This window comes from Prionailurus viverrinus, chromosome B3 (assembly GCF_022837055.1).
Source record: "Prionailurus viverrinus isolate Anna chromosome B3, UM_Priviv_1.0, whole genome shotgun sequence".
NCBI classification, from domain to species: Eukaryota; Metazoa; Chordata; class Mammalia; order Carnivora; family Felidae; genus Prionailurus; species Prionailurus viverrinus.
In genome coordinates, this window is record NC_062566.1 from 27,440,214 (window position 1) to 27,453,757 (window position 13,544).

At 56.5% G+C, this 13,544-nt stretch overlaps 2 protein-coding genes across 5 annotated transcripts in view; one reads left to right on the forward strand and one right to left on the reverse strand.

Moving 5' to 3' along the window:
• Positions 1-721, reverse strand: part of PML (PML nuclear body scaffold) — a 39,427-nt gene extending 38,706 nt beyond the window's left edge. For all 3 annotated transcript variants that reach the window (XM_047862866.1, XM_047862868.1, XM_047862867.1), the window contains exon 1: positions 471-721. In XM_047862866.1, coding sequence (XP_047718822.1) covers positions 471-605 — 135 coding nt within the window. In that variant the 5' untranslated portion in view covers positions 606-721. The remainder of the gene's footprint in view (positions 1-470) is intronic.
• A 68-nt stretch (positions 722-789) lies between these two features.
• STOML1 (stomatin like 1) lies at positions 790-12,688 on the forward strand. 2 transcript variants are annotated; one of them, XM_047864202.1, is made up of 7 exons: positions 790-900; positions 4,681-4,787; positions 5,721-5,870; positions 6,179-6,382; positions 10,410-10,605; positions 11,076-11,288; positions 11,762-12,688. In XM_047864202.1, exons 3-7 carry the CDS (start codon positions 5,742-5,744, stop codon positions 11,953-11,955), a joined length of 936 nt encoding a protein of 311 aa, XP_047720158.1. In that variant the 5' UTR covers positions 790-900; positions 4,681-4,787; positions 5,721-5,741; the 3' UTR covers positions 11,956-12,688. The 2 variants fall into 2 exon arrangements, with proteins under 2 accessions (XP_047720158.1, XP_047720157.1); XM_047864201.1 differs by lacking the exon at positions 790-900 and adding an exon at positions 2,965-3,179.
• Positions 12,689-13,544: the final 856 nt, after the last annotated feature.

A 13,544-nucleotide genomic window follows, 5' to 3' on the forward strand; every position in this document is an offset into this window, starting at 1 on the left:
AGGATCCTGGAGGTATCCTAGCGGAGAAACCACCACAGGAGCTGTGAGGCCTTAGCCAACACACTTCTCTCATCCGGGCCAGTTTCCCACTTTCTGATCTGGGAACTTGGGTTTTGGTTTTCCCACACCTGGGACATGTTCCTGGCTCCAGAGGCCTGCGCAGTAGGGCTGCTCCTGCCATTCTCCCTAACCTGTGGACCTTCATCTGAGGCAGGAGCTTAGGAAGCAAAGCGCCAGCGTGGTCATTTTGCCCCCTGCTCCTGGAGAATCACAGCCTGGAGAGGCTCCCCTAACTCATCCAGGTCTCACTTACCCCTACCCCAGCCAAGAGGGTCAGGACCCAGTGCCTGCTTTTCTCTCTGTGTCACTCTTTGAGGTGCTTGGCCAAGTTGCCCTCTCCCTTCCCACCTCTCCCCGCAACTGACCAAATCAACAAAGCCTAAACCCCATCTCCCCAAACCCAGTAGTACCTCCGTGGGGCTGTGGCTGGGGCTGGGCTGGTGGTCTTCGGAGACGGACTCCGGGGGAGGCATGGTGGGTGTGGGGGGCAGTGCGGAGTCTTGCTGGGGACCCGGAGATTGGGCGAGTGCAGGCTCCCGCTGCATGGATCACAGCACAGTTTCGATTCTGGGTTTTGAGCTTGAGGGGCGGGAGGAGAAGCGGAACGAGAAGCAGGCGCCAGAGGGCCAAGTCTCCCGAACCCGTCCGAGTCTATCCGTAAGGGGCGGCGCCCGCTGAGAGCCCGCCTCCCGAGAGGAAGTGAGACAGAGCGGAGGGGCGGTTCTAGGGGCGGAGGGGCGGCTCTAGGGGCGGAGAGGCCGACTTGGGGGATTTGAAGGCACGCCCAGAGCCGGAGGACGGATGGAGGAGGAGAGGAGAAGACGGTTGGCTGACCTGGGGGTAAGGGAATGTAGCAGATCTGAGCTGGAAAGGAGGCAGCGCCCTCCCTCGGCTTTGAGGGAGGGCCAAGGGGTGGGGACAGAGATGAGCCACAGGTGGCCCTGCTTCGGGAGAACCCCAGGTCTAGTGGAAGAGCAGTTACCCAAACAGAGGTTTTCATACACTAGTGGGACTGGCTGGAAAGGAGATCCTCGGCTGGCACTTGAAGGAACGGGGAAGGAGGGTGGGTGGTCGCCAGGACTTAGGGGCTTGGGGAACACTTGAACAGCACGTGCAAAGGCATGGAGGTTTGACACAGGAGAGCCTGTTTGAGTCATGTTAAGATTTAAGAGGGGACCCATGGGCAGCATCAGAGCCAAGGAGATGGACCAGTTCTGTGAGCAACAAGAGAGTGAGTTTAGAACCCAGGAACATGACCCAACACGGATGCTGGGACGGGCACTCTGACAACCGGGACAGGTGGCCTGATCTAGGACAACGGCTGTGGGATGCAAAGGAGGGATCTGAGCTAAGACACTGGGAGGGCACTGAGTGGAGATGAGGGGGGACAGGATGATGCCTTGGGTGGCAGTTGGAAAGGCTGGTGAGTCTGAGGCAGTGGTGGCAGGCTGGCAAGGGGGAGAGCTGGTGAGCAGATATGAAGACAGCAAGGAGAGAGCAAATCAGCTCTTGGCCGAAGGAGAAGCATGCCAGCTCCCAGCTGGTGAGGGGAGAAAGCACAACTCCTCACTGGGTCAAGGGCCCTGGCTTTCAAACATCAAACCATCCCAACCACTGTGCCACCTGCTGTGTACAATTCTGTGCTCAGTTCCAGCTTGGAGCAGACTAGGGATGGTGATAGGATCTTGCTCTTGTAAAGCTTATCGTCTGGGGTGTGTGGGGGAAAGGGAATGGTGGGGAGACCCAACTTCCTAGGGACTATGTGAGAGGCCTCAGGGGCCTACCCTAACCTTCAGCCTGATCAGTACCCACCAGGGCTTTAGAACCAGGCCATCAAACTAGGACAAGCCAAAGATGGTGAAGCAGCATCTGCAGAAGGGACATGGCCTGGTCATGGCTATGGCTGGGGTGTGAAGGGCCTGAGGAGGCAGGACTGGCATGTGGCTGAGACAAAGAAAGTTGTATTAATTTTTTTGCTTACTGTTTTTTTTAATGTTTATTTATTTTTGAGAGAGAGAGACAGAGACAGAGTGTGAGTGGGGGAGGGGCCCAGGGAGACACATGCATAGATTCTGAAGCAGGCTCCGGGCTCTGAGCTGTCAGTGCAGAGCCCAGTGTGGGGCCGGAACCCATGAACCTCAAGATCACGACCTGAGCTGAAGCCGGATGCTTACTCAACTGAGCCCCCTCTTTGCTCACTTTGAAAGACACCCCGCCCCAACACCAAGTTGAAAATCAGTGCTTCTCAGAGTAAATTCACCATTTGCATTTGGATTTTCTTGAGCCATGGAGTGGCAAGTTACCTCTGGATCAAGGGGTGTGCCATTTCTGGACCTCTGTGATGCTCTCTCTGGAGGGCCTGCCCCAGGATGGTTTATGCTCTCCCCTTCTTCCTCACTCTGCTGTACTCCCTGAGGTCTGCACATGAAATTTCTCTTTTTGTGCCAAAGTTCAGGCCCTCCTGCCACACCTGGACCACAACAAGCTGGTTACGGCTTCATTCAACAAGTCTGAGATCCATTCTGTGCCGAGCACTGCTTGCTGGGCTGTGGGGACACAAGGAGGAATAATTTGCTCACCAGACCCTTAAGAAACCCTGATTCTAGATAAGACACCCCCACACCCACACGCACCGCCACCTCAGTATGTGAGTTTGCAGCGGGAGTGCTGAGAAGGCTGGTAGCATTTCCTTGATTCTGGAGTTTTAAACTTCGGCTTCTGAAAACCCACTCACAGAGTTCACCTTGCCTTCCTGCTCCTTTTCCAAGGCCCCGCGAGAGCAGAGAGGCAGGGCTCCAGCGGGTTCGGTCCTCCCGGCGCAGGGGGCGCTGTGCGACGGCGGGAACGCGGCCGAGCTAGCCGCCTCCTCCTGCGTCGCGGCCCGTGAAACCGGAAGCGGCGGCCTGCCGGGGGCGGGCTTGGGGAGCGGCCGGCTGCGCTTGCCGGGCACCGCGCGGGGGCGCGGGGCGTGCCCCAGTCAGGAGCCATGCTCGGCAGGTCCGGGTATCGGGCGCTGCCCTTGGGGGACTTTGACCGTTTCCAGCAGTCGAGCTTCGGCTTCCTGGGCTCGCAGAAGGGCTGCTTGTCCCCGGAGCGGGGCGGCGTGGGGCCGGGGGCCGGTGAGTGGCCGCCCAGCACAGCGGACCCGGGGCGGGGACCGGCCGGCACCCTCTGGAGTCAGCCGGTCTGGTGCCCTCGCACCCTAAGAGGAGGCACAGAGTGGCCACGATGTGGAGAAGGGCCTGGATCGGGCGTTGGGATGCTAGCGCTCCTCCGCCCCCCACGTAGGGCTGCTGGGCTGTTGCCCCGGAGCCGTCTTATTTTCTAACAGGCCTCACCCCCTGATTTCTCCTCTCGGCTCTTATCAGCCCTTTAAACCTGGGAAGGGATTTCATATCCCCATTTTGGCCAGAAAGAACCCGGGGTCTAGGCATAGGAGGTCACCAGCTCACTAAGGGCACTTGGTGGCAGAGAAATGGCAGAATCTTCATCCCAGTGACTACTTCTGGATGCCCTGAGCTTAAGCATCTACCTGTTTCCTGATGGATAGCGACAGGAGAAAAAGGCAGGCCTTCAGCTGCCTGTTGTGTCAGCTTTGGTCCTCTTTTGCTCCAGAGCCTTGAGTGTTTCCCTTAGCCCCCCCCCCCCCCCCGGGGTCAGATCCCACATGCCGCAGACTGAAAACCGAACCCTCCTGTAATGATAGCTGACCCTATCCCAGAGTTTCTTTCCTGCAGTAGCCACAGGGATCAGAGCCAGGCAGTATCCTGGGGCCTGGAGAGCCCAGAGGACATGGTGTTCCTGGGAGGTCTGAGCAGAGGCTCCTGTCTGCCTCTTGTCCAGCCTTGGCATGGGAAGGAGAGCAGAGGATAATCATCCTAGATTCTGGGGCTTTCTCAGCTCCACTTTTCATTCTGGGCTCTTGGTTCTCCAGGGGCCAGGGCCTCTGTCTCAGATGAGCCTATCTTCCTAGTTCCCACACCGCATCCGAAGCTGCTTCAAGTGAAGCATTCAGTAGTCCTTAGGGCATTAAAGGGGGTGCATGGTGAGCCTGAGAAGAGAGAAGAACATCTTCCCTGTCATCCATGGCTCCTGTTGAGCCATTAATGCTTTATCCCTTTAGGCTAAGGTATTATCTGCAAAAGGAGGCCCTGAAAGCACGCTTCTGGGGCTGATGGTAGAGGAGGAATGTTTTATACCACCAGCATTCAGTTCAGCCCAGCACAGTGTGTACAGATGCCCAGGTGCCCCTGGCTCTGTGCTACACATGGATGGCAGGCTATATCAGACAAGGGAATTGGTCCAGATACCCAGAGAGGAGAGCGTCACATGGATGGCTTCTCACATCTAATGGCTGTTGCCTAGCAGAGACTAGGCCTTGTGGGAGCGGGACTCAGACAGATTAGTTTTGATGTGTGGGAGGAGGGAACATCCTTCACTAGCATCTGGTTAAAGACACTGGAGTATTAGGCAATGGAGAGCCCTGAAAAGGAAAGAGCTGGTGAAGGGGGGGTGGTTGGAGGTGGGCAAAAGGTGCCCTTGACCAAGTTCATTCAGCCTGCCGCTATCCTGCCAGAACCAGTTGGCGTTCCTTGACCGCCTCTGCTCTCTTGTCCCCAGATGCGCCCCAGAGCTGGCCTTCCTACCTCTGCCATGGCCTCATCAGTTTCCTGGGGTTCTTGCTGCTGCTGATTACCTTCCCTGTTTCCGGCTGGTTTGCCTTGAAGGTAAGGCTGGCCGGGTTACCCTCAGGGTGGTTGGGCTGCACTGAAACCTTTGGCGTTGTTAGATGAATTCCCCATCCTCTGTCCACTTCCTCTAAATATTACATTATCACACCCCGATGAAATGGGCTAGTCAAGCAAGGATGGTTCATTTGCATCTTTCAGATGAGGAAAGTGAGGCTCAGACTTGCCCAAAGTCATACTGGGCGCCAGTAAATGGTCAACAAGCCTTCCCAATTTCCCAAGTCCTGGGGTCTGGACACTGGCTTTATGGTACACACAGATATCTTTGCCATACGTTCCTTTCTTTGGGTCAGGCTAAAATCTGAAATGAAAAACACTCAACTTGGCCCAGCAGGTAATGAATAGTAGGAATTCAGGCCTGGTTCTCAACAGGGCTGGTGTAGAGGGGGAAAAAGATGAACTATAGTTAAGGATCACATCTGAGAGCTGCAGTGAAGGTGGAAGCCCAGGAAGGCCTTGCTCTTTGTGTGACCCTAGGCAATAATAGTCAACTTTTCTGGAAAGCCTTTGGGTTTGGTGTGGTCTGGAAGGAAGCCTTAGAAGGTCCTAAATCCTGGTCCTAAAACTGCCACTGAAACAACTACTGTGTGACCTTGGGCATGTCACTTTGCCTCTCTGGGCCTTCATTTCTCAGTTTGGACATATTTACTTCTGAAATTGGGAAAGCCCTTTGCTTGGGGTTGGAGTCATTTAGAACTACATCCAAATCCTGCCTGTTTCACTCGGGGGCTCTGAGATTTTTGAGTAAGGCATTTAACCTCTCAGAGCCTTGGTTTTCTCTTCTAAAAAGATCTAAGGATAACTGACACCAGCCAAAGCAAGGGAAGAGAGAGGCGAGGGAGGGACCCTGCCGGACGTTGTTGCCTGCCTACACTCAGCATTTTCACCCCTTTCCCTCGTTCTCGTGAACAGATTGTGCCCACCTATGAGCGGATGATAGTGTTTCGACTGGGCAGGATCCGCACCCCTCAAGGGCCTGGCATGGTTCTGCTCCTGCCCTTCATTGACTCCTTTCAGCGGGTGGACTTGAGGACACGAGCTTTCAATGTCCCTCCCTGCAAGGTGAGGGGCTTCTCAGCTCCCCTGGACAGAGGGAGTGGGGGCTTGTGCAGAATGTATTGTGGGAGCGGCACCTTGGTGTATGAGTAGCCATCAGGGGTGGGGTCGGGGGAGTGACCAGAAAGTCGAGGATGGAGGTTGGAAGGATATCCTTGCTTCGTGTACCTAACACCATGCACTTGGGGACATGATTTTCCCCTTCAGGAGCTAGGTCCCATGCGGGTGGGTCAAGCTGGGTGGTCTCAGTGGGCCTGACCTGCCTGCAGCCCCAGCCCTTTGAGTGTCCCCTGTCTCACGTCCTCCCCCAATAGTTGGCCTCTAAGGATGGGGCTGTGCTGTCTGTGGGGGCCGACGTCCAGTTCCGCATCTGGGACCCGGTACTATCTGTGATGACTGTGAAGGACCTGAACGCAGCCACGCGCATGACAGCCCAGAATGCCATGACCAAGGCCCTGCTCAAGAGGCCTCTGCGGGAGATCCAGATGGAGAAGCTCAAGATCAGCGACCAGCTCCTGGTAGGCAGCTCTCACAGGGTAGAGGTCAGTGGTGGGCACATGGGCCTGGCTCTGCCTGCCAGGGCACTTTGAGCAAAGCACCGGATCGCTCTGGGCCTCAGTTTACCATATGTCCTAACTTTTGAAGAGCCAGTGGTCTGGGTGGGACTGTGAGTTGAGGAACAGAAGACGGGTGCAGACCAGAGTGGTCTTGGGCGAGCCCATCTTAAAGAGGCAAAGGGGCCCTGGAGGGGAGTGGCCTGCCAGAGATTCCTGGGTCCTGCCTCACTGCTGGGGTTTTACCGTGCCGTGCCCTGCGGGCACTGCCATGACCACACCGCGCCTCACAGGCAGGCGGGAAGGTGAAAGGAGCAGGCCTCCTGCCAGTCACCTTCTGGGGACTTCTGTGCTCGTGTGCAGCATGTGCATTTTGGGGGCCTTGTGTTCCTTGTTCAGGACAGAACAAAGGGACGTCGGGACCTGGGGACCTTTTTCCTGCCTCTTCTCCATGTGTGAGTAATTATCTATACCAGAATTCCCCTCATGTCCCTGCTATGGCAAGATGGGGTGGAAGTGAATACACATGTGGCAGCACGTCCCCTGCTCCCCATGCTTACCTTGTGCTTTGTCCTGTGTCCCAGTGGACCGTGGATGAGGTTTCCCCTTGTTCCCCTTGGCTCTGTTTTACCCCGGGGACTTGGGGTGAGAGGACAGGAGGGGTGGGGTAATGCCAGTCCCTTCAGGAAGTGAATCAACCACGTGAGTGAAACTCCTCGGGAAATCCTACTGTGATGGTGACTGCAGCTGTCACATGCAGGGCATTTTCTAGTTTACAAGCCCCTTTGCCTGCCCAAGCGTAGCTCTGCTTTACATTTTGCTGCGAGAGGGCCTATTATTACTGTTTTATTTTGGAGGGAGGAAACTACAGGCTCAGAAACTTTTTTTTTTTTTTTTGATGTTTATTTTTGAGAGAGGGAGCATGAGCATGGGAGGGACAGAGAGAGGGAGACACAGAAACCGAAGCAGGCTGCAGGCTCTGAGCTGTCAGCACAGAGCCCAATGTGCGGCTTGAACTCACAGACCCCGAGATCACGACCTGAGCCAAAGTCAGACGCTTAAGTGACTGGGCCACCCAGGCGCCCAGGGCTCAGAAACTATTTGAGATGCCTTCTAAGAGTCACAGTCAAGGGCAGAGCTGGCCTAGAGCCAGATCACCTGCCCTCTCACCGCCCCCCCCCCACCTCCATCTTCTACAATTGTAACAATTTTTATTTATGAAACCACATGCCATTTTAATGTGCTTTTCAGAGGAGAAAACTGATCTCAGTCATTGCTGTCAGGAGCAGGGTAGGGGAAGAAGCCAGAAAGCCAGGCATGTTGTGCAACAAAGCCAAAGAGAGGCAGTTTGGGGGAGTCAGTCCCACACCAGGATGTTAGTCATTTAGGGCCTGTTGCCCAGACTGAGTTGGCGCCTGGTAGAGTAGGGTCAGGGCCTGTGGTTAAAACGAAATCCCGAGAAACCCAGCATGCCTCCCCAAAGCCCTGGGTCAGGCATAAATGTCTCATTCCCACTCGCCTTTTTGCCTACTTCTCCCCTGGAGGGGTGCACGCTCCCCACTGTCCCTTGCCAGGCCCTCCCTTAGCTGCTTGCTCACTCTTCCTGCAGGCTGATTGCTTCCCCTTCACCCCCCACCCACCCCTTGTCCCTCTGCCACAGCCTCGCCTCTTGCTCCTGGGGCTGGGGGCGGGGAGGGGCAGATGCTCCAGGACAAGAGCCCTTTCAGCACCTCCAGCGTCACCCCTTCTACCTCCTCTTCATAGGTGCTATTTTCCCTGCTTCACTGCCAGCTTCCTCAGAGACTCCGCCCTGCCAGGGCAGTGCTCTGGGCCCAGGGCTCAGCTCCTGCCTCCGCTAGTCCTCCCTCCTCCCCTTTCTGTGTGGGCAAAGGCTCATCCACCACCCCAGCCCTTACTGGCTCCCACCTGCCTCTCCCCTGCCCTTCAGCAGCCAGTCCTCAGTTTAGGCTTCCTCCAGGCCCCCTAAAAGAGACAGCCCCTTCTGCTAGCTCTGGGGCATTTCTCAGTCCTATGCTCGCTTCACCTGGCAGTAGCCTTTCACTCTGTGGACCCTCCTCCTCTCACTCTCAGACCCTCTGCTTCCCTTGGCTTCCACTATTCCACAGTCTGCTTGTCCTTGCTTCCAGCTCACTGCGTTACTCCTTGTTCTCCTGCCCTTCAGTTTCCAAGTTTCTGGCGTTGGCCTCCTCTTGTCTGGGACGGCCTGGGAGAGCTCGTCCACCCGGGCTTTGTGCTACCTCTGGACACTATTTACAATCCTCTGCTCTAGCCCTACTCCTGTGCCCGGGACCCTATTTATCCCCAGTTTATCCCCCGTTGGACACTTGGCTCTTCCATAGTTATCATCCCTCCCCTAGCCACCTCCAAATCTGTGTCTCCCTCTGTGCTTGCTGTCTAGGTGAACACCTACACTCACGATCCACACGGGAGCCCACACCAGAAATCTGACTCCTCACTGCCTTCCCTCATTGCACATCCAGGCAGCCACCAAGCTTACTGGTTGTTTCTCTAGTGTCTTGCTGTAGCTTTATATAGTTTCCAGAGTTGTGCTCTGTCCTCTGTGTACCTTGGCTGCACAGCCACATCTCTGCCTGACAGCAGATCCGAATCACTTCTGCCTGCAATTTGAAACAGTGTCTTACCTGGACTCCATGCCTCTACCTTCAGCCCCCTTCAATCCAGTGTCCACACAGCAGCCAGGAGGATCTTCCCAACAAGCAAGTCTATGACCTCCCTGCTAAACTCCTCTCTGGGGCTCCTTGCGTGTCAGAATAAATCCAAGTGAACTGGAGCAATCCACCCTGAGCCCTCAGCTATCTCCAGTCTCCCAGCCCACACATGATGGTCCAGCCTAATGCACCTATGGTTACTCACACTTCCTCAAACATTCCAGGTTCTCCAGTCTGGGCTTTTGTACATTCTGTTCCCATTGCCTGGAAGAGTCCTTTTGGGGTTCCCGGACCCATTTCCAATGTGGGGGAAGGGGGTTCCCCCCACACAACACCAAGCAATTTTTAGACACCAGTAGAATGTCCAAGAATTCAGCTCAATTCTGACACTATCTACTGGGAGACAGCATCATCAGACCCCATGGGTTGAGGGCTCAGTCCCACAAGACTGCCCCCCACTCCCCACTAAAGATGCCAGTCATAAGCCCCAGGCCATTACGGTGCTTATGACCAACCAGATATGGACTGGAGGTTCCAGTGACCTTCCTGGGTTCTTCTGCTAGAGCGGCTCCCAGAACTCTGGGAAACACTTAATGTTTGCCAGTTTATTAAAAGATACGATAAGATATATGAATCAACAGCCAAAGAGATACACGGAGTGAGGTCTGGGGAAGGGGCATGGAGCTTCCACGGCCTCCCCAGACACACCATTCTTACCACCCTCCTGGTGTTCACCAGCCTGGGAGCTCTGGAACCCAGTCCTCTTGGGGATTTTATGGAGGCTTCTGAGGACTGAAAGTTCCAATTTCTCCAGTCACATAGTTGGTCCTCCTGGCAGCCAGCCCCCACCTTTGGGTGGGGTCCAAAATCACCTTTGCTATCAGAACCAAAGACACCTTTATCACTTTTCTCACAGGCAATTCCCAGGGTTGTAGGAGCTGTGAGCCAGGAACAGGCCAAATGTATAGAAATATTTTGATGATTTAAATGATCAAATGTATATTTCTTACAAATCATAACATTGCAGCCCTCCTTTCCCTTAGGCCCTTTCACCGGTTTGACTCCCCTCCAACCAGCACCCATGCTCCCTCCCTGGACCTCCAGGGCTTCAGGCCCTCTCCAGGTTGCTCACCACCAGCTGCGCACTGCTGGGTTGTAACGGCTCTCAGCCTGTGTCCCCTGGAGGAGCTTGGCCCATAGGGAGTTGTCCCGGGAGGCTGTGGGGCCTCCGGGCCAAAAAAAAAGGTGCTCCCAGAAAGGCTTGTTGATTTAATTCCATTTCTCCCCACACTTTTTTCCAGCTGGAAATCAACGATGTGACCAGGGCCTGGGGGCTGGAGGTGGACCGAGTGGAACTGGCAGTGGAGGCTGTGCTCCAGCCGCCCCAGGACAGCCCAGCGGGGTCCAGCCTAGACAGCACCCTCCAGCAGCTGGCCCTCCACTTCCTGGGAGGAGGCCTGTCCTCGGGGGCAGGAGGTGCCCCACCCCCAGGGCCAGGTGAGGAGCCCCGGGGGAGGAACTGGGCGGCGCTCAGCCAGGCTCTCAGCTTGGTGTCCTGCCCAGGCGCGGCTTTGCTGCTTGTTCCCTTACGGAGTTCGGCACCTGTGTGCAGTGCACCCCTGCCCAGCTGCTCAGCCAGCCCCGCTGGTGAAGCGGACCGAGCTAAGCAGCAAGAAGAGCCCAGGGACCTGAGTGCGTAGAGGCCTTCAGGAGCCTCTGTGGCAGGAAGTGACCATACCTGGGAAAGAATTTGACTTTCAGGGCTGGAGTAGCTGAGAAACAGGCTCTGGGGATTAAGGCTGAAAACGTAAGCGCTACTTCTTAGAGGAGGAAGCTGAACTCAGGCCTGAAGGGCATATAAGAGGAAACTGCCACGAGAGGTACAGAGGTGACACTGGTCCTGACCTGGGCAGCACACTGACTTTCTTCTCTCTGCCTCCTTCCCCAACCCTGTTGGCCACGCCCAGCGGACACCTTGGAGATGGTGAGCGAAGTCGAGCTGCCTGCCCCTCATGGCGGCGCCGGGCCCAGCCCGAAGCAGCCTGTGGCCGAGGGGCTGCTGACGGCCCTGCAGCCCTTCCTGTCGGAGGCCCTGGTCAGCCAGGTCGGGGCCTGCTACCAGTTCAACGTCCTCCTGCCCAGCGGGACCCAGAGCATCTACTTCCTCGACCTCACTACAGGTGCCACCGCCTTCCCCGTCCTCTCCTTCACACCCACCTCCCACCCCGGTGGTCCTTTTTTAAATTGCCCCCTGCTCCTGCCAACAGTTTAGTCGGGGGCTCAGACACCATGCGCAGACAGCGATTATCTGGGCCTTTGTCTCCCTGCCCTGTCCTGGCCAGCGGGACAACCTAGACAGCCGAGCTTCCTACACCAAGAGCCCCACACATAGTGCAGGCCCACTGCACACGAGGCTCTCTGCTGAGCATTGCGGTGTGTGAGCTCAGCTACTTCTCACCACAAGCCTCTGATTTCGGGATGATCAGCATCCCTATTTCACCAGTTTAGAAGCTAAAGCCCTGAGTGGTCACACACACTTAGAACCCGCACACTTTACTACTTTCCACTCCCCGCAGCGGGACATGCTAACCCCGTCTTCCTCCTGCTGCATAGCTGTCCCTCTACTAATACTCAGTTTTCTTTCCCTGCACAGGGCACGGGAGGGTAGGACACGGGGTGCCTGACGGCATCCCTGATGTGGTGGTGGAGATGGCTGAAGCAGACCTGCGGGCCCTTCTGTGCAGGGAGCTGCGGCCCCTGGGGGCCTACATGAGTGGGCGGCTAAAGGTGAAGGGCGACCTGGCCGTGGCCATGAAGCTGGAGGCTGTCCTCAGAGCCCTGAAGTAGCAGCCTTGGCTGACTGTCCATAGCCCAGCCCCAAGTCTGGCATCAAGCCGGGGGGGCATCTGGGAGGAGGAGGCACCGGTGCTGTACCTTGGATTGTTGAAGCCTTGAGAAGTTTCAGCCCCAGCCAGGAGCCAATGAATGGAGGCTAGCAGACACCAGACTCTGGGAGAGACTAAGTCAGGCTGCCCTGCCTTGCTCACCTACAGTGGTTTTCTGAACAAGCCTTTGCCCGTCCTGGTCCCCTGCTGAGTGCCCGGCCCCGAGCTGAGTACACAGTGTGATGACAAGAGAGCCAGGCCTGCTTCGCTCTGCTGGCTACCTGAGTGGAGAGGCAGGGCCCATAGAAACAGTTTGACCATAACTGGTTTGGTCCCAGTGTGAAGGAGCAAAGCATGTGGCTCAGGTCCAGCTCCAGAGTGGGGATCAGAGACGTGGAGTCGGGGAGAAGGAAGGCAGCCATCAAGAGGTCACTGCATGGCGGGGATTTGGGGGTTGGGCTGGGCCTGCCTTCCTGGTTGCAGCCTAGGCCCAGGCTGCTGGGTGGTGGGGATGGAAAAGCTTGGGGCCTGCTCCGCCGCCGGCCCTGCTCCTGAAGACGTCTTGACTAATCCGCCAGCTCCGTCTTGCATGCTTGACGGGCTGGGGCCCAGGGCAGCATGTTGGAGAGCCCTGCTGTTCTGTGCTTTTTACCAGAGGTTTGCAAACCACCAATAAATGTGCTGTTTACAATGTATTGGAGAGAAGTGGGGGCACGGGGGTGGGCTAGGGGGCTCCCAGAGGCCATTTCCCTGCTGCACCCCTGGGCAAGGACGAGGGTTTGGAGGCTGACACACCCTCAAGGTACACTTGAACCACCCACAGTTCCCCTTCCTGCCAAGGGTTTCAAAGACCCTGGGGCAGGTGCTGGGCACTCTGTTCCTATTTAGGGTAGAAGTTTGCCAGGAAAGAGAGGGAATGGGTGTGTCAGAGCTGGTGTCACAAACAACCTCCTGAGGGGCAGGGTGGGGGTTCTGAGCACATTCAGGAGCCCCTGTCAGCTCCCCTTCTTGTTACACCGGGTCACTGTTCTCCACCAGCACAAAGGAAGGAAACAGAAGGAACTGGGCCTGGAGGCCTGGCCTGGGCTTTCGCCCCGGGAGCCCAGCCCAGCTTTCTGCTCCAGTGGTCCAGCCCAAACCCCAGGGACCCCAGAGAAGGGGCCTTTTACTTCTTCAGCCCTAACAAATGAATCTCACTTCCTGGAAAGGCTTATGAAAAAAAAAACAAAACAAAACCCACAGAAATCCGGACCTCCCCTTTTGAGAGCAGCCTCAGGCTTGTCCTCTGGCACCAGGCCTTTCCCCTCGGGGCCCTACCCAGCTCCCCTGGCACCAGGCTCCATCCAGTTTTCCCCTCGGTTCTTGCCAGTGCCTGCCTTTCCCTCCTCCTGTAAGTGCTCCCAGCATAGACTGCGTGGCCTTCGGGTTCAGGTTTTAGCTACGGGGCCCCAACCTGGAGAGCCAGAGCCCCCGCTGGCTGCCCCTCACCTGGAGGCCACCCCGCTAGCCAGCCTCTCTGTTAGAAGCCTTCCCTCGAATCCTTCCTCTCCC